A 25,973-nucleotide genomic window follows, 5' to 3' on the forward strand; every position below is an offset into this window, starting at 1 on the left:
TACAGGCACCAATTGCAAGATGATTCATTAGTTCAATTCAACACACTGAACCATGAACTCTCTGTCACTCTTTGCCTTCCTCTGCGTAATTTCGGCGCAGTCCATCACCATCTCTGCGAACTCCGCGGCGTATCCTACCATCCCCGGCGTGAACGCCAAAGAAGGGTGCCACCTCCGAGGCGGGGGCGGCGACGCTCTGACTCCTCTGCGGCGAGAAGTGTACGACAATGGGAAAATCTTCGACATCAGCCACAGGTACGCGCCTGAGTTGCCGGTTTGGGACTCGTCGGAGGGGCTTGGGCAAGACTTTCTGTGGCTCACAACTAGCATTAAGAATGGGTCGCGCGCTAACAACTCCGAATTCAAGCTCGGTGCTCACACCGGCACTCATGTCGACGCGCCCGGTCACTTTTACGACAATTACTATGACGCCGGCTTTGATGTTGACTCGCTCGACCTAAAACTTCTCAACGGTAGCGTATCGATCCTCTCTCTCCATGTAACTTTTATCATATGTCAATTTCTTTAACTCAATTTCATATTCACAAAATTTAATAATTTTTTGCTTCATGTTATTATATTGTTAATTTGCTGTTGTTCCCCTTTGGTTGGTTTCGTTTTTTAGATACTTTGTTTGTTGATTACCTATAAGTTTTAGACGCGGACAACTGATACACTGCTTCTTCTGTTAATAGGTCTTGCACTTCTGGTTGATACTCCACGGGATAAAAACATAACGGGTAAATGCTACTAATGATTCATTATGTTTTTTCTGCCTTCTTTTTTGTTTTTTTTTTCATTGAACTCCTGCATCCTGCATTCTGTGTATTGAATGGATAGGATATTCTTTTTTTCTGATTAACTCGCAATTTGTTGTACACACTATATCTTGTTTTTATAAATTTTTTCATAAACATTTGTGGGAGACAAATATAAACCAGTAAAACAGCGTCGAACTTATTTCATGCTGAAATAAACTTATGCACCTTAGTTCCTGGAGAAGCTAGATGAAAAAGCTTTTATCAATTTTACACGCATAAGTTTTTTGCTCATTTCATTCATCTTCTTTTTTTATTCTTATACATAATTGTGAAGAAGTTTATTCAAGCAAAGTCTTAACGCCAGACTTCCTACACAGTAAATTTGTTGGAAAGTTGTACTTTTCTTAGCCTTGCTATTCTAAAGTCGGGTTAGCCTGAAGTCATACTGTTTTTTGAGTTTTTATTTATTTATTTTGAATACCTGTTATGAAATGCAAGCTTGTCCTTGTCATCATTTGTCACGTTTAATTGAAGCATTACAAAATTTCTTCTTTTTTCTAGCTGAGGTTATGAAGTCCTTGAATATCCCTAAAGGTGTGCATCGTGTGCTTTTCAGAACTTCAAATACCGACAGGTGAGTTCTATAAGTTACATGTATCATGACTACTATGAGAGGATTTTCTTCTTGTTAATTTAATGAAGCTTCTTCAGACTTGCTTTTAAAGTGTTTCTCTGACGCGGCTTCATAGCTATCGCATATACATGAAATAACGTGTTTTGTGCGTCGGTTTTTTTAGATTATTGCAATATTTATATTGAAAATTACCTCTGGATTTTAATTTGCAATGTTATGAAAAAGAGTTCTATGTTAATCCTGAAGTTACATTGTCTCTGATAGTTTTGAAAATGGAGGGAACAACAATTTTATTTTACAAGTTGCACTGCAATCATTTACGACTTCAGTCTTTTGGTACCTTTTTCCTGTTCAAATTCAATTTTGGGTTGCTCCTTTAACATCGTTGTTGGGTGGCCCTGGATCTAATATATTAACCTGCACACAGGTATTTCCGTAATTGTAGTTTCCTTCAATTTATGTGCATGGTCTGTTATGTATAGGGTATTAGTATTTAGAGAAAGGAGAGGAAGTGGCCGGTAGCTGGAAGTAATAAGAATGGCTAATTACCGATGATGCATAATGATTTATTGACCTAATGTGAATTTGAAAAACTGTAAACTGAAAACGGATTTCATGGCTATTTATGTTAAAAGAATATTTGTAAGTTACTATGAACTGTAAATTAGAATTACGCAAGAACACCATTTTACCAGCTTTTGTATGGTTTTTATGGAGGACTATAGAGAAAATGCAAGGCATGAGAAGGTTTTTAATAATATGAATTTAATAAAAATGTTTATAGTGCCTGCCTTCCCCTTCCCTATAACCAAACACATTTAAGTTTTTTTTTTTTTTTTTTTTTTTTTTTTTTTTGTTTATTTGATCATGTATTTTAATCTTATTGATTAATAAATAGTAATGTAATTTTAGCCTGCAATTTTAACATTTTGCTTAAACTATATACTGATCTGTAGCTCTTAATTAGAAACTACACGAGTTAATCACTGCTGAATTGTTAGGCGACTCATGTTTAAGAAAGAATTTGATACAAGCTATGTGGGATTCAAGGAGGATGGTGCAAAATGGCTAATACAGAACACTGACATCAAACTTGTAGGTGAGATATTGGTGACTTCTTAAGATTTAGGCTGCTGATTCCCTGCCTAAAGATTTCCTCTGACTCTTGCTCCACTCATGACTGGTCCCAAGTCTGCATTTTTATTTTCCTCTTATAAATCATTATTCTAATTGCTTCTAATAAAGTGGAGTCATTTAGTTATATAGGTTTCCTTGTCACATTTTTTAACTCACTTTTTGTTCTAGTCATTTCATTTGTCCTGACTATATCTTACTTTTTGTCAACTCAGATAACGTCCATTTTAAGCATACATTTTATCTTTTTACTGTCTTTACGAGTGCATGGTAGTTATTAGTACTTATTTGCAATTTAGGAATGAATCAAGATGAGTTCATTTCACTCTATTACATTCTTTGTGGTTATGATTTAATAAATAGCTGCAAACGCCCAAGGTTCAAAGTGCATATGATTGTTTTGTATTTCGTCATCACTCACTTCTTTAACTTTCACATGTGAACTGTTTATTCGATCAGGTTTTTCTATATCTTGGTGGTTGTATGAGACCAATCTATTATAAATTCATTGCGCTTGATTGGTTAGTTCAGCTGTCAGTTGTACTTGTATTCCTCATATCAAGCTAGTTACAGAAAACATTCTTTGTTGTGGTATCATCACTTTGTCCATAACTTGGCCAACCAAGAGCCCTTTTTTTCATAGAGAAGTTATTTCTTTCTGATCTATTTAACTTGTGAAATACCTTGAACTGTATTCATTGAGGTTACATTATGTACATAACCGGTTTTTGTCCTACTGAGCTAAAGATTGGATCTGGTTGGTTTGAGAAAACATTTTCTGTTTTCATTTTTAGAAGATGCCACCTTATTTTTCATTGTATTTAATATTTTCAAAAGTTATACGAAAAATAGTGAAAACAACTTATTTTATTTATATTTTCTGTTTTCGTATTCCTATACAGACTGAACAGTAAAAAAATTAAAAATGACGGTTAAATTTGATAATGACAGCACATTTTTTCTTCATTATCTTGCTCTCTTTCTCTCTCTCCCTGCCCTTATTTTAGGATATAAAAATTGTAAATTGGCATGCATTTTTGAAATCCATTACATATTTTTGAATTCAATGGGAATATCTTGCAAAAGGGAACAACTTCAGTGATTGTTCCAATTTATTGTAGTTATATGTCCTTTTTTTTTTTCTTGTGAAAGTTGTTACTGCACTAATTCAATTTCCTTTTTTATGCAAATGGTAGGAATTGATTACTTATCTGCTGCTGCTTATGATCACTCGGTTCAATCTCATCTTGCTTTTCTGGAAAGCAGGGTAAGAAATTCTCTGCCTTATGGTTGAAATTTATGCGCCTATCACTCCTTATTAATAATAAGCTACTCATTCTCCTCACTATCGTGTTGAAAAACTAGAAAACCACAAATAAGATCTAGACTTTAAATATGTTGATTAGTGCCTAACATTAGGATTATTTTCCTCGTTAAATTTTTGTACTTGTTTTGGCAACGGTGTGTTGGATTGGATGTCTAAACTCTGATTTTGATACTCTTGGTGTCAGTGAATCTCATTTAGATAGTTTTTTTCCAGCAAGTTTATGGCAATATTAATTTATCTGCATCATTTGATGACTTATTCAGGGAAAATGGCTATTTCTATTGGATTGCTTCTTTAATTGTGTTACTTTAGCTGATTCATCTTTACATAATGCTCCAGCTTTACGTTATCCAAATTTAAGGTGCATTAGCATTCATATCTTTGAGGCTCTTACCTCTAGATAAAAAATCTTTAGTTTATTTGGAAATATATTTTTAGCTTAATATGTGGAAGATGCAGTTGTGTAAACAGAAGAGATTGTTAGGATGTGTCTTGACTTCCTTCTTTGAAAGAAAAGTTAAAAATTGCATGATTTGTGACTTGGATTAGAGCAAGCATACGCAATACACTGACAAATTTCAAATGCATCAGGAGATCATTCTCGTGGAAGGCCTGAAACTTGATGATGTCCCAGCAGGAGTATATTCACTCAATTGCTTGCCTCTTAGATTGGTTCACTCTGAGGCATCACCAATACGATGCATTCTGATCTCATGATGGGGTTAATGCAAGTTTGTGGTCAAACCTGGTTTTCAATTGCAAGGTATGATTATATTACGAGAATGTGCCATATTTTCCATATTGTTTCTGTGCATTATCCTTATCCTTATTGTTTTGTCAAGATGCTGATGCTGAAGGGTGAAACTGACGCAACCCAGCCCGAATACACTTAGGTCCAAAAAAAGCAGTTCGATGATAGTAGTATTTTGAATTGTCTAGTTTTTACTACTTCCTTAGGTTGGAAAATACTGGATACCCTTTGTTCAGTGTCATGTCAATTATTGTGATTAAACTTCGGTTGCGGACTGTAATAATAAACTAAAGTTTTTAATATTTACCTAGGTTCCTTAAAATAAACTTATGCTTTTCACAAACTCCATTCTCGATCTATTTTGCTTCTCTTAAACAATTTTCAAATTACACTGTTATCAAGCAAACGTTTTTTTCTTGTTCTCAAAAATAGTTTTTCTTGACCTTTTTAGAAACTAAAATAAACGAATCAAACATGTTCTTTTATTCTTTTTCTTTTCATTTCTTTGTAACGTGAAACTTCTCTCTCTCTTTTTAAATGCCGTGGTTAAACACCATATTAAAAATCTTTAAAATGGAAAAATCAATTTCAAGAAGAATGTTAACTAACAAGTGATCTAGTGGTTAAGGAATTGTATCAAAACTTTTTTTTTAAATTACAAAATTAATTTAAAATATATATGTTAATGTAAATTTTATTTTATAAACTCATTTTATAAAATCTATTTATATTTAAAATTTACTTTTTAACAAGTCATTAAAACTATAACATAGAGTCTATATCTTAAATTCAATTTATTTAAAGTACCAACCAATTTTAAATTTATAAAAGGAATGTAGGCTTCATTTATTTAATATAAATTTTTATATTTAAATATCAAATTATTAAAATTTCAAATACATTAATTAAGTAATTCTATTTAATTCCTGTAAGAATTTTAATTTTTTATTGACACGATTTTTTTATCACATTAATTGGAGCATTTATTACATTGTCATTTAATCATTGATTCTAATTATAAACTTTTGTAATTATTATTTTAAAATATTTCGTTACACTTTACACCAAACATATATAAAAAATAAAGTAATTTATTTTAATGATTTACCTTTAAAATATAATATTTAGAAAATACGATTTGGATGAAATGAATTTTAGCCAAATTCTCTATAGAAGTATTTCCACAAAAATAAGCAAGAAACTATCTTTCATAATAGAAAAGAATGAAAAAATTACTAAAAAATATACCTTTATTAAATTATAATCCTTTAACGTGGTATATTTTGAGGAGTATTAATTATATTACCAAGTAAACAAAATTTAGTCATGCAATTATAATGATAGGATTCACAATTCCGAGATATCATGATTTTAACGAGTATAAAGTATTTTTTCCCTCTAGAAGTTTCTCTCCCAAAGTAAAAGAAAAAAAAAATGAAAAAATAATTATTTTTGTGCAATAGTAACTAATTTAAAAACGATTTTCCATCTATCACTAAAATACAAGCTCTTCCCTCTGAAAGTAAAATCTGTGGAAGAAAAAAAATCTCATAGAAGTTTAAGAGGATAGGACATGAACTGATACTGTTGGCGTGACTGTATCTTTGTGGCGAACAAATCTGACGATGAAGTGTGTAGCCTTGCTGTCAGTGGTTGCGTGCGCCTTCGCGGTGGCGATTTGGGCGGCGAACGGTGATGACATCTTGGTCCCACCGCGCCGGGAAGTTTACGGCAATGGCCGAATATTCGACATCAGTCACCGGTACCACCCTGAGATGCCGGAATTTGAATCGAAGGACGGCATAGGGCAGTTCCTGTGGCTTCCGAAGAGCATGAAGAACGGCTCCATAGCTAACAACTCCGAAATGAAGCTCCCAACCCACACCGGCACGCACGTCGACGCTCCCGGCCATGTCTTCGACCACTACTTCGATGCTGGCTTCGACGTCGACACGCTCGACTTGGACATCCTCAACGGTCACTTTTCTTTTATCATTCTTTCTTTTTCGAATTCTTTTGTTTCATCACATATAATCAAAGAAGTGTCACGTTATCATGATTGGATTGGTTGTGGAGTCTAAGAGTGAAATAGAATGGATTAAAATATAATAGAATGAGATGAATAAGAATGAATTGGAATAAAACTTGTTATCATTCTACTCTTTGGATATCCTATAACAAAGGAAACATATATTTTATTACACTTTTTTCCTTAACCCAGCACTTTAGACTAAATACTCGACAAAATTGTGAGGTTTCTGGTCCCAAATGGACAATACCTGAAATGTGTAGATCCTAATTGTGCAATAGACTTAAGTTTAGAATACATGTAATATTCTTACCATCATTTGGTCTAAATGCATTGTTTGTGTGCAGGACCTGCTCTATTAGTCGATGTTCCAAGAGATAGTAATATAACTGGTATTCATTTTTTCTTCTTCATGTGGCGTATGAGGATTGGACGACATTGGCAACTTTATGGTTTTAGAATTATTTTTGCTCCTGTAATGCTATTATCCGATGGAAATGTGTTGTCCTTTTTCAGCTGAAGTTATGAAGTCGTTACATATTCCAAGAGGTGTAACACGCGTTCTCTTCCGAACTTTAAATACAGACAGGTACTAAGCAAATATTACAATCTTTTGTTAACACTTGGCTATTCAAAAGTGCTGCTATGGTGGTACTTAAAGATTATTAAATTTGAGGAAACAACTTTGAAATATAACTAGTGGTGTTCTTGGAGTTATGTTATGTGTTTACCTCAAATATGTTTTCGAAGTCTGTGTAACTTTAAATTTTCGCGTGAGGGAACTTATTATTTTTATATACTTCCTCCGTATAATAATAGTTTTTTTAATGCTTTGTCAACAATTTGTTATCTTTTTTTTTTTTTTTAAATTTCTGTATGAGTGATACTTGAGTTCAGCTATTTATATTTTTATTTGTTATACTTGTGTCAATGACTATATTCTCCATGATTAAAAAAGTAGAGGTGGAAAATAAACAAAAGAAATATTTAACTACGATTTACATGTTTGCATAAGATTTGTCCAAGCTATGTTATCTTTTTCACAATTTTTGAATTTCATTGCTCATTTGAAATCACATGTTGAATTATTAGGCGGCTTATGTTTCAGAAGGAATTTGACCCAAGCTATGTAGGATTCACAGTGGATGGAGCAAAATGGCTTGTGGAGAACACTGATATCAAATTTGTAGGTAGGTATATGGGCGGTTTTACTTTTTTAACATTTTGCTGCAATTTCCCATGGTCATTTTTCCTGTCACTTGTCTCAGGCCCAATAGCTGGGTCTAGTTTTGTACATGTTATGTTAGTAATCGATAAATAAGACGAAATATTCTTACTTTCCTTTGTTTGTCTTTTTCTTGTCATCTCTGAAAAATCCGAATCCACTTCTGGATTGCTAACTGTGATTCACTGTTTTTTTTTTTTTTTTTTTTTTTGCATGTTTTTAGCTAAGCATATCTTCCCCAACCTTCTTTCCTGTTCAACTTTTCCGCATTTTTTCCCTACTCAATTATGTTGCCTGACATTTATTTTCTGTGGTGTAATGCAGGAATTGATTACCTATCTGTTGCTTCTTATGATTACTTGATTCCATCTCACCTTGTTTTTTTAAAAGATCGGGTAAGAAAAAATTCCTTTTGTGGCGAGAGTTTGTGTTTGTTATGGTTCAACATTATTTACTAATTATACCCTGCCCTTTTTGAATTAGAGTGAACCTTTGGGGATTATAGGGTCAAAGTACCACTAAGTATTTTTCAGTCTCTGTATTTGTTTGTTGTGTGGCTGAAGTGGAATCTTTGACTTTTATTACTTGTGATTAACTGTGAACATCATTTGGTCTTTCTACCCCTATTAGTATATCATAATACCAGTTGATCTTTCTCTCTATGTTATAGCTATAATGTGCACTTGTCAAATTGTTAACTGGCAAGTATTTGGCGTTGAAATCTGACCTCTTAAAGATTGTTGGAAGTTTGAGTCATCAGTGTTGATATTCTCTTTGCTGTAATTTTATCAATACGTATAATAAAATTTTCAAAGATAGTTCCACATGGAAATTTATCAGGGCTTTGTTTTCATTCTAAAACTAATAATTACCTTACTGTAATTTTACTGCAAAACTAATGATTTATTTGGATGACTTTCTAGACTCTTTTCAGGTAATGTTTTAGTTAGTTTAAAACTTATCAGGCTTATTTGCATTCTGACTCTAATATTTGGATATACCAGTATAGGTTTCTGGAAAAGGACATCCTAATAAGTATAGTTTTACATAGTACATGTCGATGAGGGCTCTAAACAGTTACTTAAGTCGTCTTTAATTTTGAAGCATTTTATAGCAGCTAACTCATAGTATCTTTAGTATTTTATCAATGTAACATCTTAGCTTGTTCAATGTCTCCATCCATGTCAGTCCCATTTTGAAATTTGATTTGAAGTACGCCCATGTTAAAATATTTTACTATTTAGTTTGAAAGATAGTTGCCAACAAGTCAGTAGAAATGTATTTTGACATGGGACTGGTAGTTGTGTCTTCAGATTCCTCTGTAGGAACCAGATTGTGTATGTTTCATTTGTTGCTTTCATATGAAATAGAATCAATGTGAACAGGTCCTAACAACTGAATATGCTTCAGGAAGTCATTCTTGTTGAGGGCTTGAAGCTTGATGATGTTCCTGCAGGATTTTATTCAGTCCATTGCTTACCTCTTAGGTTGTCTGGTGCCGAGGGATCACCAATTCGGTGCATTCTGATTAAGAATTAAGGTACGTGTGAGAGATTGGGATGTACGAACTTCGGTTTGCATCTTTATTTCATTAGGGGAGAGGGGTTTGAAAAGGGCATCTAATAACTATTGCTTGCTCTCTATAATACAAACACCAATTTGGCACTTTTTATTTCTCTTAATCTTTTTCTTCTTATCACCTCATTAACTTATCAAATTTACATTTCTTTCTCCTGTATTTTTTTCTTTCTAGGTGTCAAATAGTGCTTGGGTGTTCTATTATATTTTTTTTTCTTCTACACAAAAAATTGAATATTCAGTGAATAAATAGCAAATAGAGTATGTTGAAATCGCTGCAGGAAACAGTGTTGTCTCAAGTGCAGGGGGAGGTGCAAATCATCAGGGGTTTATCATGTGAAATGTGAGAGGGATGCAACAATCTTAGCGTTATGTTGAATTTGGTGTTCTTTTGTCTATTAGGCTGGAACTGCTAAATTCGCAGTGGTGCAGTTATGGAGCAAGATAGTAATGAACGTGTTGTACATCGAGTTTTGTGGCTTAGGTTCACAGTTACTAGATACACGCATAAGACGTTATATTTAGATAATAGCATTATGCTTAATCTGGTTTTCTCTTGTCCCATATGTTGGGACAGAATAAATTGGCACAGTGGTGTGCATCTTTATGCAGCAAGATGGTATCAATAATATTTTTGAACTCTAGGGACTAATGTATACATTTGTAACCATGGACAAGTACTGCAATTTGATAGATCTTTTTGAAAAAGAAAAGAAAATATCATTTAAGCAGAGCAATACTTGGTCTCAGTTTGTTATTGGCAATGGCTGCTTGTGGCTCAAATTCAATTGACAGTAAAGGCTACTGTACGTTGATGATGAACTCATATATTTGGCTAGAGCAGGGTATCCACTCGATTGAAATCATGTTGCTGGAATTGGTCCTTAGCCAGATTATGTTCACCATGATGCTTATTGTTGCAGGATTCAACTACCATGGCTACCTATGCGTAATTGATATAATTAATTTCCACCCCCATCATCCCTCAGATATATCTGTTAGAGTTAATGTTATTTCGGACAAACGATGTTTTTTTTTTTTTTCCCTTGGGTATTGCTTCCTACACCCTATCAAATTTCTTCCTACACCCTGTCACTTCTGGAATTTATTTTCTGGAAAGCAATCACTCCTCCCTGTCATAGAAAAAAATTTCCGGTAGCTTTTCGATGGGGTGAGGCAGAAATTTGATAGGGTGTAGGAAGCAATACCCTTTTTTCTTTTATGATTTGGGTTTGATCTACTGTGTACTTCTGGTGTTTTTCCTTTTTTTGAAGCCGATCACTCCGCGCTAGTGAGATGAAACATTAAGGCCAATGATTCTAAAGAACTGTTGAACTGTTTAGTTAATCATTTATTTCTCTACAGAAGATTCTGCAATTATGGCCTCCTATGAATTTACATGAGATTCTGTATAGATTGATGTGGAAAGTAGCAACATAACCAAGATCCTCAAGATTTGAACAGATGGATGTTAAAAGTAATAGATGAAAAGAAAAGAAAAAATAGATTGAATTCTAAGTTCTGACAAAGCCTTAGTCAAATAGGGGAAGGATCACTTGATGTTAGTAATTCATTCTAGCTGTGAATCAGGATGCTGTGCTTACTGTTCAGGATTAGCTTGTGTTTTCCTATCTCACTGCAGTCACCTTAGGTGTCATCATTTCTCAATCTTGAAAACTTGACATTCCATGCGGGAAGCTAGAATTGAACAAAAAATTCTGTAACACTTCAACTTATACAGAAAAGGTTGACGGAATATCATCTACAATTCTCAAGTTACAAAATCAGAAATTAAGCATAAGGTGCAAATTAACAACTCGAAATACAAAAGAAAGCGGACCCAACTCTTGATATTATCATCTTCATATGAGTATTTCTTCTTGTACCTTTCTGTGTTTATCTCTGCATCCTTACATTTTAAAAATAACATTCTTTAATGGATTTCGAAAACTTTTTTGAAATACAAGAAATAGTTTTGGGATATTAAGAAAATGTGGGAGTGGAGAGAGAAATATGGAATGGTTTAGGGAGAAATACTCTCTTCATGTGATTTTCACATTCATCATGGTGAAGTTGTCTATGTAAAAATCTTTGATGTCAAATAAACTATGTATAAAAAATCTAATCATTATCAAGTGAAAGATCCTGATTATACTTTAAAGCAATCTACCATATTACAACAATGTTTTACTTGATATCTTTAAGTTTTCACAGCAGCAAAAGTTACCATATTCACAGTGAAGTGTAAATTAGAGGAACAAAGAAGTCAGTCTGGAGAGCAAAACAAGAACAGCAGAACAAGCGAATATAAAAGGTTGATCATGAACTTGAATTCTAGAGTAAAGAATCCATTCCCTGTAACAAAGGATTCCCTTTCATGCGTTTGGGACGAGACACCGAAGAACAGAAGTTGACAAAATTCTATCATATAAAATGGATAACTAGTAAAATAAAGTGAAGTGACATGTTCTTTCAGTTTTCAGGTTTAGTTCTTTTATGATTTTCAGCTTTTAAATTATTTACGAAACTAACTAATGATTTTTTTTCTTCTAAACTTCAGAAATTACAGGTTTAGTTTCTGATAATTTCCAGCAATGCAATGTTGTAAAGATAAATTAATGACCTTTTGCACTTATCACCATAGTCACTCTATTCATTTCCTAGACCAAAGCTTTTTATACATAGGCTTGGTGGGGTATATCACAAAGTAAACCCACTGACATTGGACTTGACTCCTAACAAGCACACTTATTGTTTCAATAGTTGGTATAGAGCACCATATTTTTGAAAGTTGATTAACCGAATATCACGGCAAAGATTTTTTTTTTTTTTTTATCATCAACTATGACTATCTTCCGATTGAAACATTTGTAAAGAAAACAAAATAATTTAGTTTAGGAAATATGAATGAAGTGCTTATGCTAACCTTAATTTGTCGGTAAGAGCAAAAGGTAATTAGTTTGTCAAATGGGTTGGTCTTCAATATCCAACAAAATATGTTGAAATTACTACAAGGAAATATTGTTGTTTGTCATCATTTATGTATGTGATTAGAAAGACACAAACACCAATGAAATCCGAGTCCAACCATATAAGGTGTGGGACTTAGATTCACACTTGAATTTTCAACAATTCAATTTTAGAATTGCATTGAATTTGTTTCTCTTTCGTCTACTAGGCTGGAACTGATAAATTGACAACTATGAAGATGGATATGATACAATACAAAGAAGAGGATAAATATGCATACTTTTACGATTGACAAAGTTTAAAGGTTAAGTCTTGCTTTTGAGAGAATACATTACTTTGTAAAATAGAAGATGAGACACACAGTATATAATTAAACTTTGTAAGTCGGTGTATTTTATGATAATCATGTACTAAATAAATTATGACTCAGACGATATTACTAATAAACTTCTTAGATTTAAGTTTATCCAACAAAACTTTCTCATAAACTTAAATCTTTTCATCCTTCATTCCTATACTCCAACCTTCCATGTGCATCATTCCACGTTTGTTTCTTCCATTAAAAGTTTGATTCTTCATTTTCTTCATGCTGGTCGTGTTGTCTTTCACCTAGATTGGTCCCTCTAATGCTTTTACCGACTTGTTTTTCATTATGCTCAACCATTTTTTCACCTTGACCAACATGGTCGACCTTTTCTTTGTGCTCTTTGCTATGCCCGACTTATTAGTAACCTTGACCAACTCATTTTTGACGTTGGTCGACCTTTTAGCACCCTTGGCCGATCTTTGAGCAACATTTGTCGACTTCTCAAGGACCTTGCCCGACCTCTCAATCACCTTGGTTGTCCTCTCAACCATCTTTTCACAATCATCTTTATTGTTTCCAAGATTTGACTTGTTAGTGGTGACTTCGTTGTGATAATGATTCTCCTTGTTAACATTGACAAGCTCTTATTTCAAGTCGTTTTGTGCCAACTCCTTCCACATTTGTTTGTCTGTGTTGAGATTCTTCTCTATTTCTTGAAGCATCCAATTAAGCTTCCCTGAACATTGTATGTCCTCATCCTTTTCTTTGAGTTTCTTCTCCAGGGTCTCTTGTATCATTTTCATCATCATTTCCGATTGTCTCGCTTACTGCTCCTTGAACTCCAATATTTTATAGTGCTTCATCCTTGTCATTTCTATCTCCAAGTTCGCCACTTTCATCATCATGACCTCCAACATCTTTACTGATTCACGTTCTTCACTAACTTTATCGAGCTGTGCACGTCCTCTGCCAACATTGTCAAGCTCCCCATCCTCTCTACCCCACTTTTTAGGCACCTCAATAGGCTAACTGGGTTTGTCTCCTTCTCCACCTAGTTGTGTAGTTGTTGAACCAAGCAAATTGAGCTTTCCAATTTCCCGTCCAAGCTTCCTTCCTGCTTTCCTAGGCTAGCCAGGCTAGCTAGGCTATCCACTTGCTCGTCGTCCGAGCTCTCCACCATGACATCTTCTTCTTTCGAGCTTTCCACCAGGTTATCACCATACTTGACTAAGCTTCCTACTCGCTCTATCAAGCTGTCCATGCTCTGTGCCAGGCTCACTCCCGAGCTTTCTACACACTTTTTCGAATTCAACTTTCTATTTGACAAACATGTCGAGTTCTCCACACTACTCGACGTCCTTGCCAAGCTCTCCTTGTTGGCCTACACATCTTCAAGCCATCATAGAACCTGGACACAACTCAGTTTTTGGTCTTAAGCTCGTCTGCTCGACGTCCGACTTCTTTGTCATCAACAAAATTCCTATCTCTTCTTCGACTTCTTCAGTAAAGAGATTTGTCCCTCCCTTTGTCTCGTACTTTGCAATATGACCAACCTTACCACATTATAGCATTTTCCCATTTTGCACTCAGTTGCATAATGGTCGTGCTTACCACATTTAAAGTACTCCACTCCTGACTGACCTTCCCGAGCTTTGCCTCGTCCTCAGCCATGTGAATTCTGTTGATTGGTTTCTTCTTTGCCATCTCCATGGTCATCTCAATCGTTTGGCCACCTCGTCTTCTGCCCCTAAGACCTTGCCTCGAGCTTTTAGAGCTCCTCCATTCACGTCAAACTTTGCTTATAGTACTTGATTAAGTGGTTGATAGTTCTTCCTTCTCTATTGTTCATGGGCCTCAAGTGACCCAACCAACTCTTCAACTGAGAGGACAAACAAGTCCTTCAATTCCTTGATGGAGCACACAATGCTCTCGAAATCATCTATTAGTGATCTTGAGATTTTCTCCATAATCTGGTTGACTAAGATTAGTTCTCCATTACTACCAAGTCAATTGGCCACCTTTTCTATCCTAGTTATATATTCAAGCACTCATGCACAATGTTTCACTCTTTTTTTTTTTTTTTTTGTCTCTCACTTAGACACTTAAGATGTAAAACTCTCTTATGCCAATTTATAAAACATAAGACGACATACGTACTATATAATTGAACTTTGTAATTGTGAATATTTTATTGATATATATCATAGTCCTTAAGTAGCCGCAATAAAGTAACTCCAATGTTTTAAAAACATAAAATGAGTAATAATGGTATAATCAAATAATAATAACAAAATTCAAACAACAATAATAAAAAAATGGTAATCATATACCAAATAAACTATGACTCAAATGAAATTATTAATAAACCTCTTCTATTTAAGTTTATCCAATAGATTTAACCATGGAGGATATAAGTGTCTGTTATTATTTATGAATTCAAAATTTTTAATCGAATTGTATTCCAATGACATGAAATATGTTCCTAATAATGCCGTATCTTAGTAGATAAATAAATAAATAAAAAGTTAGATACCTCTAAGATACACTTATAACCAAGAACTTCAATTCAATTGAGTTATTTTGAAAAAGAAAAGAACTTTGTATATAAATCATTTGCAGATAGATCTTATTTTGATTACTTAGAATGAAAAAAACAACACCATGTCTTGATTTCAGTTGCTTGTTGATAAAGACGGGCTTGGATCTCAATTCTATTTGACAGCATGAGCTGCTGTAACCGCACGATTGAAAAAACTGTTGTAATTGGTGCATGGCCAAATTATGATCACTATGATACTTATTGTTGAAGGATTCCACTACCACGGCTACCAATGTGTAATTCAAATCAATCAATTCGCACTCTATAAATCCATCAATCACTGTCTTATCTTTTTTGAGAGCAGCATAGTCATAAATATATATATATATATATATATATATATATATATATTTATATAAAGTCTTGCAATTAAGTTTGATTCTCCCAGTATGGTAGCAAACAAAATGAAAAAAAAAATAAAAAAAACTGTCAGGGAAAGATATGTCATTCAATACGGCTCCTTTTGTTATCCACATAGAAAGATGTAACACTCACTGTAACTCCTTTTGTTATCTGCATAGAAAGATGTAGTACTCAATATAAGTCCTTTTGTTATCTGCATTTACTATTACACTTTGTCTATTTCGTCTGAATGGAGAAATTTAAAACAAACAGTTAGATTGCATGTTTATCAAGTGGGGTGTGAGATAAAATGATTATGTTTTTAATTGATTTGCTTTATAAACAGAAGTTTCTATTAGAGTTAATAATCTTGGACAGCAAAAGTGGCTTTTTTCTTTTTTTGAAGTGATCTTGATCTACTGTGTACAGAAAGTTTTCACAGGTATTTAGGATCATTATTGTATCTTCATATCTGGCATGCATTTTCAACCTATTACAGATTCTCTTTTGGGGGATGATTATATTTCCTTGAATCTTGGTCGCTGAAAAAAACTGCGCTTATGTGATAAAACATTGAGGCCAATGATTCTCAAAACATGTTTAACTGTTTTGTTCATTCACTCATTACGTGTGCAGCCTTTTTCTTGCACGTTTTGACATCAAAAGAATATGATTTTGTTTCCAGAGATTTCTACAGTTTCTTTCCTTTTTAAAGTTTTATGTGGTGCACTATTATGGACGATTTGTTCTGTTAAATAAATTATTAAATATGAATGAAATTTCTAACACAACCAATCCCATAATCTTTTGGAATGAATTTCCTTGGGTTGTGTTGTGGCACATGAACTAGAGAACTTGTGGACAATGTGAAGGCTCGTATTTACTGTTGAATTTACTGCTGCAACTCTGGGCTGCTATATGAATTTGTTGGAGATTCTTCAAAAATTATTATGGAATGTTGGAACAGAAATGCATTTTGACCAAGGAAGGTGTTTGATGGTTTGAATGGATGTGAAGATTAATAGATAGCAAGGACAAGAAAAAACAGATGGAATTTTAAGTTGTAACAAAGCATAAGTCAAATTGAGAAATGATCACTCTATATACGTAATTCGTTTCTGGCAGCGATTCAGGACTATTCTACCTACTATTCTGAAATAGCTTGTCCGTTCCTAACTTGCTGCAGTCACTTTTTGTGTCATCATTCCCTTGAAATCTTGGCATGCCAAGATGGAAGAAAAAATAGAACACAAATGAAATTTTGAGTTCACCTATTTTCACCCAATTGTTTCACAGCTGGGAATTGTGATTTCTGCTGACATACATGATGCACAACAGCTAAAAATGTACCATGAAAAGAGTCACGGGTTCTATCTTTCTGTGATGCATTGAGCCATGTGGGTCGAGTAACACGACCTGCAGGCGATAGTATATGAAGTGACAACCTCCAAGCAAATGCCTCATAACTTACTGGACCATATCTTAACTCATCCACATTCTCCTATTCTCTTCTCATCTTACAAATATCTGCTTTTAAATGTTACACGGATCAAAATTCCTGTCTGGTTAAGTTTCTACTGATTACCAGTTTTACTGTTTGGTTTGCATCTAGAGTCTTTCGAATATAAAAAAGGAAACTACTCATAGGATTTTCTACTTCGATGTAGATGATGAATCTACGTTTGACTTTGTACCACGTTAAACAAATCATACACTAACATAATGTGATTGCCCCCGTTGTAACATGTAGTATTCAAACACACAATAAGGAAACTATTACTATGCGCAGACACAGAAGAAGTTTTGTTGCCAAGTTCTTGGTCGCCTTATACAATAACAAAAGCAGAAGTCTTGTATTTAAAGAGGGGGTGTTTTCCTATATCAAACAAACAGGTTGTACTTAATCAATGATTAGATTTCCAAAAAGATGAGATGCATTACAATTTAGACATACAAAACAAGACTAATTGCTTGATCTGTCCAACATGCTGTTGCATATATGTTTTCTCATATGTAAGAAAAAATAAAATAAAAGAATAGAAACAACCTTCTCTGTTGGAGATAGTTTGCTGCGTGACAATTACTACGGTAGGATTTGACTTTTCATTATCTACGTACAAAACACATGCTGCATGTTTTGTCTTGTGTATTTGTTGGCGTCCTCTACTTGTCCTTTTATACCTACAGTGTTTTGTACCAGGAACAAACACTTAAGGTGATGATTACCCCAGATAAGGCCATATTTAGGGTGTTCATCATTTATCTCCATTCAGTTGTCAAGTAGCATATGTTCACTGTTAGATAGTGTTTAAAGCTTTGAAAACTTAACTTGTGATAGTGCTAGGGTCACTCTTGCCTGTCACAAGATACCCAAATCTTTGTCTGATGAGGCAGACATGCTTGCAGAATGGCAGCCAAGTTTCACAGATTTGGGACACAAGCCATGCTGGGGTTGATAGCTGGCCCCTAAAACATCAAAAACTTCTCTTGTCCTTTTCTTCTGACTTTGTAAAGGAACCTAAGAGAGAGACCTTGAAGGGATCCATATCCTCATTGCTTAACAATAAATTTTGCTTTGTTAGAAGAGAGGGAAAGAGATTTAACCTTGTTTCTTTGCATTGGACCACCCAAACCCTTCACTGTTTCAGCCTTTTTGTTTTTGCATTTAATGCTGCTTGTCTACTTCTCCTTTATAAACGTTTTCTTTTCCATATAAGACATCGCATCAATATGGTGGGGTACCCCTTTAAGGCGCCAAGAAGATTATTTTCGGCCTCTTGCTATGAGATTCTAAAGCAGTAACCTCAAAGCCTTTCCTCAATTTATTGATCTTCTGGAGTTGGTTACTGTAAGTAGGTAATCAAACCAAACACTCATAAAAGAACTTAAGAATTCAGTTCATTTAATATTTTGGACTCAGTAAAATCCCTTATTTATTAGCCTATTCCAGCTCATCAACGCATGTTTATCTATTTCCTGAAGGGATTGGCATAATCACACTGTTGATCTTCCTCAGACCAATCCATGATGCAAACTTATAAGATTGCAAAAATGCTATCAAAATGAAAAAGAGAAAGAAAAAAGAAAAAACTCAGGAAGCTTGTAGCTTTCAGAACTGCAGAAAAGCCAAAGATTTTCCCCTCTTAATATGTTTCAAATGCTAAGAAAGCTTAATCTAAAACGTTTGGAGTCTGGACCACAATGTTCTGATCTCTGAAGATGGGGTTCATTTTAATATAAGAAATAGCGATGTACATAAGGTTTGTACAAATTTATATATGTGTGGCATAATGAATTTTACTGGTACAAGTTCAGGATAACATGGCCAAATCTAATTATGTTTCTAGTGTTGGCATTTTTGTCTCTGGCTGGGAAGATGGTGGCCAGTTAGAATAGGATCGTTTCCTAGCACATTGGATGCCGATTGCTGGTAGCAAACATTAACTATAACAATTTAAAAAGGAACGTTGTGATAATAATTTGGTTCACGCATTAGGTGTGGAAATGCTAGTTGACAGAGGTTTGGGGGCTACATTTCTGATCCATTGGGGCCATTCACAACAGTGATGCATCACCTGCTTCGAATCCATTGGTATTTGGGACCATATGAATCTTGGATAGTTCCTTCAGAGTTTCAGAAGCAAACATCAACACCTTCGTTTAGAATGTAGTTTGCTGTTAATTTGTCTGTGCCAACTTTACACCAAGTTGAAAAGATTACGGTTTCAAACTCAAGGAATCAGAATTCTTTTCTGCTTTTCAGATCCAACAAAACACCATCTTTGACCTCTCTCTATTAACTAACAGCTCAAACCTTACCATAAAAACTTCATTTTTAGGGTAAATCACCAATTAGGCTATTCCTTGAATACTATAATTAAAGGGAAAGGACAACTTACAGTGTACCATGTACAATTTTGTCCTTATTATTATTGTGTCAAAATTCTTTTTAAATCTGTAAGTTAATTCGAGCAAATCTTACTCTAGTAAAAAATAATCACTGTGAAGTATTCATCTAATATTCATCCAAAACTCATATTTTGGTTATAATTTTGTTCTCATAGTTTCTTTCTCATCCTTACCCTGATGCTGAAACCTGGAAACTTGTGATGAATTGTTTATTATTTTATAAGGCAATTGCAATAACTTTCAGAATTGTGTGCAGGAAATTATACTGTCAACAAAAAGGTTGGTGGAAATTTCTATCGAGAGGCAGGTAAACACATAAATTTCAAAACTTCAAATCGTCGAGGAATATACTTCTTTAAATTGTTGACTTAATTCTTTTGGTTGATTTAGCACAAAACAGACAAACTAATAGCTAAATGATGTGACATATTACCTTATTATGGAGTGGATTACTTCTCCCTACCCTAATTGTCTTTGTTGTGGAACAGTCAAACTCTTTCCTGCTTCATATGCTTTGGTGAAAAAAAAAAAACAAGTTTTGAAATCATTTTTTTAGTGAAAAACCTAAAATACAGTAATTCATGATGATGCACAATTGTGCACAATTGTAATCATTTTGTGGTATCATGCATGGCATGTGTTAGAATGCTATCCATCAACTATAAATTGTACATGAGCATTAGTTTTCTGTTGCAGAAATGTCAGCAGTATATATCCCTGCTCCTAATTTTTCTGCACATTGGAAATAAATTTTTCAGTGGACATGGTGAAACTGTAAGATAAAGTATTATATTCATTAAGTAGCACTAACAATTAATGATATTTTCCTTTTGCTTCTAACAAACAGCAACTGGCATAATTAATGGGAGTGGGAAAATTATTAAAGGTTAGAGTTTAATAATTTGTAGCATTCTGGGATGGTTTACAGAAAGAATGGTGACCTGTTTCAACTTTCCAGAAGTAGATACGGCTGTATGTAGCTATGAATTGGCTATTTTATCAAAGATTGAAGAGTATGTTTTATTGTGCAGCCTAAGCAGTGTGTTTCTGTGTACTCTAGGAAAAATGTTTGTGGGGTCCACTGGCATATATGGCCCTCTTTTATTGTTCTTTTAGACTTTACAGCTGTAAGCATGAAAAGACCAAAGGAAAATTACATTGAGGAGTTTTAGCCAAAATCTGTATTCATTTGAATTTATTAAGCAATGACAAACACAGATGAGACTAGGTCAAAAGAGAAAGTTCAAAATCACCAAGCTATCATATTATTCTACAATTATTGGGGTGGGGGCACACCTTACTGATCTCATAACCTTTGGTTCTTCCTTAGAACTAAGGCTGTTTCCTTTTGGAAAAACATTTTCCCCTCTTGAATTTTTCTCCCTCTGTCTCATGAAGTCATGATCACTACCATCTAGTACTATCTTTAAACTGCTAAACTTAAAGTAGAGAAAAATATTAACAGAAGCAGAGACAATCTTCCTACAAAATCAGATTTTGTCCCCCATAATAAAATCCCCCACCTTTATGAACTGCATCATAATTTACAATTAATGGGTGTTTTGTCAAAGCCACCAAGAAACCAAAACCATTATATCTGTACTCCTTTTCTTGTTTACCACTCACACTCCATTTCATGGAGACAAACAAATATGGCTCTCTATGCCTTTAAACTACTCCAAGAAAAACTGTTCTAAAATACTAAACCATTCCATCATCTTCACATACCAATCGTTATTACATACACCAACTTTATAGAAATAATTTGTGTTATACACGTGAAAAAAGCAGAATAAACTTTATTTTTTGTTTTCACACGAGAACAAAGCCAAAAATAAAAAATAAACAATTGCAAAGAGAACAACCTAAAGGTGAAGCATGCACTATAGTGAATCCACTAGAATGATCATTATGAATCTTTGCATTCATAAAAGAAAAAGGGGTAGGAGGAAAAACAGAAAAGAAAAAAAAAATCTCCACACAACTTAGAGAAAGGGAAGGTCTACGGAATGTTATCCACATGGGGTATGCCACCTTTCTTGTTTCTGTAAAAAGGGTGTGTGCACTTAATCATAGTTAGTCTAATCCAACTACACTAACAAAGCAAAGGTTTGCATAAGTGTTGAAAAGTTAATCCTGTGTTTCCCACTACTTTGAATTAGTTGTAAAAGTGTCTCCCCCTTATTCTTCGCTATGTTCTTGCTTGTCATTAGTGCTATAATCAACATATTAATCAATTCTCTCTTACTATTGACTGCAAAATGAGTAAGTTATCGTGCAATTACACCAGATAATTGAACAGATAGTGTGACAACTAATAACAGATAACTAAAAGACAGCAAAACTAATTCCAAGTGAGTTTTGTAACTTTATATATATCTATCTATATATATATACATGCAGACTTTGTTTCCAAATTATACATCACTGAGATCATCAAGATATTCTATCTATTTACATGGATCACATCAGAATGAAATCGACATAAGTTGTGTATCAATGAACATATATATTATTCGACAAAGAAGAGAAAGCGAGCTTGGATACCATAATAAGCAATCTGTGAAAAGTTGTAATATTATAATTAGAGTTAGAACGAGACATTTTGAAGTGGTGATCACGTTTTGAGAATTTGAATTTAATTGATTAAAGTAAAGAACGCTACAATCTAAATTATATTGCGCTGGATTGGCAGAGATGCACAGGAGCTGACCACAGACTATAAGTCATGTAAACCAAAATAAATTAAGATAGCATGTTCGTCCTTACATGCCTCTAAGATTGTGCAGAAGGAAGAGAATGCAATAAATATTGTTGCAGAGTGACAACTCCTTTTTGAAGTTTCCAACGTACGAAATGCTTATTTAATGCTATCTTACTCTAATAATCCACCGAATAATGACATGCAAAGGCAACAAAATACATGTATAATTAAGTAGGGACATATGAGACCAAGGACCCTTATCAAAGTGATTGTAGCTATAGCTAGGCCTGATGAACAATGAACAGTAGTAGCAGTAGAAGAAGTTTTTGAGTAAGTAGGGATTAGATTAGGTTATAGTAGATTATTAGGGCGGGTTGAATATAATAAGACCAAGTTTTTGGCCCTCGTTACGAGGTCAAAAGACTGAATCCCCCAATCAAGAAACCCGCCCCCTCTCCTATGACCAAAAACCCCACTGGCCGACAAACTACTTCTTCTTTCACATGCAAACAAACTCTCTTCTTAATCTGCCCAAAAATCCTTCTAATTTTCTTCTGTCTTGCTGGTTTTTTCCTTACAAAATTACTTAATGAGAAAAGATATAACATATGGTAAAAAACTTAAGGTGGACCATTTCTGAATCTTATCCATCCTTCTATAGTGTAGTGTAACCATTCAATTCAAGCACACAGGGAAGTGAATAAGAGCATATACACATGAACAAAATTGTTCCCAATTTATTATAGAAAATATGATATAAATATGTCCAAATTTGGTATGGTCTATATGAGACCCATTGAACAAAAAAAAAGTGCTTGAAATATATATTATAGAGAGCCGATGATAGTCGCCATCCTTCACTGCCAACTTTGTCCTCCTCTTCTTCCCTCAGAGACCACTCCTTCCTCTTCGCTAGATGTAAAAAAATGTGGGACATTGTTGGAAATGAAAAGGTACATAGAGGGGAAGGCAGTATAGTCTAGCAACATGCATGGAAAGATTAATTACCACAGTAAATAAATATAACATTCTTTTATTTTGGTTTTGGAAGAAAGAGAGAAAAAGGGGTATCAAGGAGAGGTGCCAACAATTCCGACAATGACCCGATTAAGTGGTGACAATTTCATTTGTTGTCCTTGGGTTCTGCTCTTCTTGAACAGAGGCTCTGGTGATGAATATAGTGATGACCCCACTGCCCACGAATCGTTGGAACCATCAGAGCCAAATGCAGCATCAATTACGCCACTTGGGCTGTCTGGAATTTGCTCATACTTGCGTTTGTAGATGTTGTTGTTATGGCCATAACTATTGCCATTTGAGCATTGGAGAATAGCATTATAACACTCGTCTACTTTCTCCTGTTAAAATGCATAGTAACTAGGATCAAATAACGTGCTTATCATGTGCATTAATGACATTGTCGGCTTTTATTTACTCTTAATCTAACATGCTCATGCAAATCGTGTTCTTAATCGTAATCATGGACTTGGAGCAATGTTGGACATCCTTATCTAGGCACTAACCTTGCTAATTTTGAGAACACTCAGAAGCTGATTTTTGTATTCCATCCCACCACTGTGTTCAATCTGGTCTATAACATGAAGCATTGTTGCAGTGGCCAAAACAGAAGGAAGGCACCCAACAAATCTCGAATCTACACATAAGAAAACACACACATACCAAATGATGAGAAAATCAACACAATAACATCTTCATTCGTTCTTTGTACTGATGGAAAAGTTAAAAGTCTTAAGTCAACTCAATAATGGTATCTGAAATAGTGAGGGCTATAGTCATTATTCTTAAATGCTTACCCAAAAGCACAGACAGAAGAAGGTGCTCGCAGCGTCTGAGAAACTCCCAGTGAAGATGAGTTTTCAATCCAAGCCTTCTTATGATGTGATCTAGAAACGAGAGTGGGGTCACGGGATGCATCTTCCATTTGAGGGTGGACAGCACCAGCAGCTCCATTCTCTGAATAGTCTTTGCCTCAAACACATACTTAGTGTCCTGCACCTGAAAACATAACATCATAAACAAACACGCGGGATGAGACATCAACCTAAGACGAAAAATTAAAAAAACACTAAGATGAAACAAAGCTTTGCGATGAACCCACTTGAAGGTCTAAGAGAAGAGGCACTTGAGTTTCTTCAACCTTTGCTGCCAAAGAGATGCAAGTGACAGCCACGAGCTGGATCATCCAAGGCTTCTCCCTTTGAAAATGGAAGCTTAGAAGGAACCTATCCAGGTAAGTAACGGCCAGTGTTGCAGTGAGAGCAGAGAATCCATAGTGAGCATTGACTTTGAGCATCCATTCCACAGCCTCACGACGAGGCTGAGAGAAAGAAGGGTCGAAATGCACATTATTGTTAATACTGTCACAAGCATCATTATTGTTATTAGCATGAATGTTATAGCCGTAAAGTTGTTGATGCTGAAGCTTCTCTTTGGAAAAGAGAGAGTTCAGTTCCTGGTCTTCCCAGAAGAAGTCTTGCTCCAACAAGAGCAGAGGGAAAAGAGAAGGTCCGTTACATGCATCGTTGTTTGTTGTGACATCACTCTCTTCATCTTCTTCTTCCTCCTCCTCTTCATCTTCCCATTTTGCTTCATCACAGTAAAGGGCATCAAGGAGAGATGAGACATTGTCGTTATGTTGTAGTTGGTGATTCTGTTGCTGGATTGCCATCTTCTTCAGTGAAGAAGAGGGTGTGTACTCCTTTGTTCATTATAAAAAGAAAACACTCATTCTCACACCCATCACTCCCTTTTTCGATTTCTCACTCTCTCTTTTCTCAGTGAGTGAAGAAGTGAGAGTAGATGAAGGCAGAGAAAGAAGAAAAGTAGTAGGCTGTGGAGAAAGGTGAAAGGGAGAGATTGATTCTTCTTCAACTCAGTGGGTTTCACGCTTGTCTTTTATACACATATTTCTTATAAAAATCAATCAAAATACCAATATTAATACATTATTATGCTTTTGGTTTTCTTCTTTAGTTGGCGGGCAGAATTGCATAAATCTAACGGCACACACACCAAGCTGGACCCATCACACCAACTTCTTATACTGCCAAATTAAATTTTCCCTCTCATTCAATTTTCTCATGCAACACTAATCCACTTGTTAATCAATGCATAATAGCAATCTCATTATTCTAATCATCCATTATTTTTTTCTTAGTTCACAATGATTTTACTTATTATCAAGATACTACTTCCTTAGTGTCTGTCTCTGCATAATCTTTTATGTCAGTTATGGAGGATAACTAAACTAACAATTTTGTAATTAATTAGGCAATTCTTTATGTTCCTAAACTATGGATTATAGATATAAAACACACATTAAAGTGTCTAAATGAAATATTGTAAATGAGTAGAAACTGAAGGGAAAAAGTAATGAGAAATAGCCCTTTTGGTAAATTAGGTGTATGATAGAGTTTACAAGTTATTGTCCCCTTGGCATTTATAAGCTTGTATAAGTAGTTAACTCTACTAAACCTATCTATCACCTCATTAAGCCTAATCTTATTTACAATAAGTACTGTCTTCGTTAACTTTTTTATCGTTCTATTGGTGTGCAAGACTCGTTAAATTTACAATCTTGATTGTTGATGATGAACGTATTTTTCTTCAGTCCCAAATTCTATTCCTAAAAGGTAAGAGGTATTAATTAGCAACTACTCTTTAATATCAGTTTATCTTCAGA

At 34.5% G+C, this 25,973-nt stretch overlaps 3 protein-coding genes across 4 annotated transcripts; 2 read left to right on the forward strand and 1 right to left on the reverse strand.

Moving 5' to 3' along the window:
* On the forward strand, positions 1–4,913 carry LOC106770914 (kynurenine formamidase). Its single transcript, XM_014656762.2, has 7 exons — positions 1–473; positions 696–740; positions 1,323–1,395; positions 2,397–2,494; positions 3,726–3,796; positions 4,448–4,619; positions 4,699–4,913. The coding sequence occupies exons 1-6, from the start codon at positions 53–55 to the stop codon at positions 4,571–4,573; spliced, it is 834 nt and encodes a 277-aa protein (XP_014512248.1). The 5' UTR covers positions 1–52; the 3' UTR covers positions 4,574–4,619; positions 4,699–4,913.
* A 1,183-nt stretch (positions 4,914–6,096) lies between these two features.
* On the forward strand, positions 6,097–10,091 carry LOC106769661 (kynurenine formamidase). Of its 2 annotated transcripts, none has more exons than XM_014655373.2 (7): positions 6,097–6,584; positions 6,984–7,028; positions 7,153–7,225; positions 7,729–7,826; positions 8,186–8,256; positions 9,272–9,401; positions 9,842–10,091. In XM_014655373.2, the coding sequence occupies exons 1-6, from the start codon at positions 6,233–6,235 to the stop codon at positions 9,398–9,400; spliced, it is 768 nt and encodes a 255-aa protein (XP_014510859.1). In that variant the 5' UTR covers positions 6,097–6,232; the 3' UTR covers position 9,401; positions 9,842–10,091. The 2 variants fall into 2 exon arrangements, with proteins under 2 accessions (XP_014510859.1, XP_014510857.1); XM_014655371.2 differs by having other exon boundaries at positions 6,099–6,584; positions 9,721–10,091.
* Positions 10,092–22,981: 12,890 nt separating this feature from the next.
* LOC106772838 (cyclin-D3-1) lies at positions 22,982–25,180 on the reverse strand. The gene is made up of 4 exons (XM_014659445.2): positions 24,390–25,180; positions 24,085–24,286; positions 23,794–23,924; positions 22,982–23,628 (listed from the first exon to the last, which is right to left on the reverse strand). The coding sequence occupies exons 1-4, from the start codon at positions 24,957–24,959 to the stop codon at positions 23,341–23,343; spliced, it is 1,191 nt and encodes a 396-aa protein (XP_014514931.1). The 5' UTR covers positions 24,960–25,180; the 3' UTR covers positions 22,982–23,340.
* Between the last annotated feature and the right edge of the window lie 793 nt (positions 25,181–25,973).

Source organism: Vigna radiata, chromosome 8 (assembly GCF_000741045.1).
Source record: "Vigna radiata var. radiata cultivar VC1973A chromosome 8, Vradiata_ver6, whole genome shotgun sequence".
Taxonomy (NCBI): domain Eukaryota; kingdom Viridiplantae; phylum Streptophyta; class Magnoliopsida; order Fabales; family Fabaceae; genus Vigna; species Vigna radiata.

Coding starts and splice junctions, on each gene's coding strand:
- LOC106772838 (XM_014659445.2), bottom strand. CDS start 24,959: ATGGCAATCCAGCAACAGAATCACCAACTACAACATAACGACAATGTC. Junction 24,287..24,389: donor CTCTTCTCTTAGACCTTCAA/GTGGGTTCATCG, acceptor TTATGTTTTCAG/GTGCAGGACACTAAGTATGT. Junction 23,925..24,084: donor TCTTCTGTCTGTGCTTTTGG/GTAAGCATTTAA, acceptor TCTTATGTGTAG/ATTCGAGATTTGTTGGGTGC.
- LOC106769661 (XM_014655373.2), top strand. CDS start 6,233: ATGAAGTGTGTAGCCTTGCTGTCAGTGGTTGCGTGCGCCTTCGCGGTG. Junction 7,827..8,185: donor CACTGATATCAAATTTGTAG/GTAGGTATATGG, acceptor GGTGTAATGCAG/GAATTGATTACCTATCTGTT. Junction 8,257..9,271: donor TTGTTTTTTTAAAAGATCGG/GTAAGAAAAAAT, acceptor AATATGCTTCAG/GAAGTCATTCTTGTTGAGGG.
- LOC106770914 (XM_014656762.2), top strand. CDS start 53: ATGAACTCTCTGTCACTCTTTGCCTTCCTCTGCGTAATTTCGGCGCAG. Junction 2,495..3,725: donor CACTGACATCAAACTTGTAG/GTGAGATATTGG, acceptor TGCAAATGGTAG/GAATTGATTACTTATCTGCT. Junction 3,797..4,447: donor TTGCTTTTCTGGAAAGCAGG/GTAAGAAATTCT, acceptor CAAATGCATCAG/GAGATCATTCTCGTGGAAGG.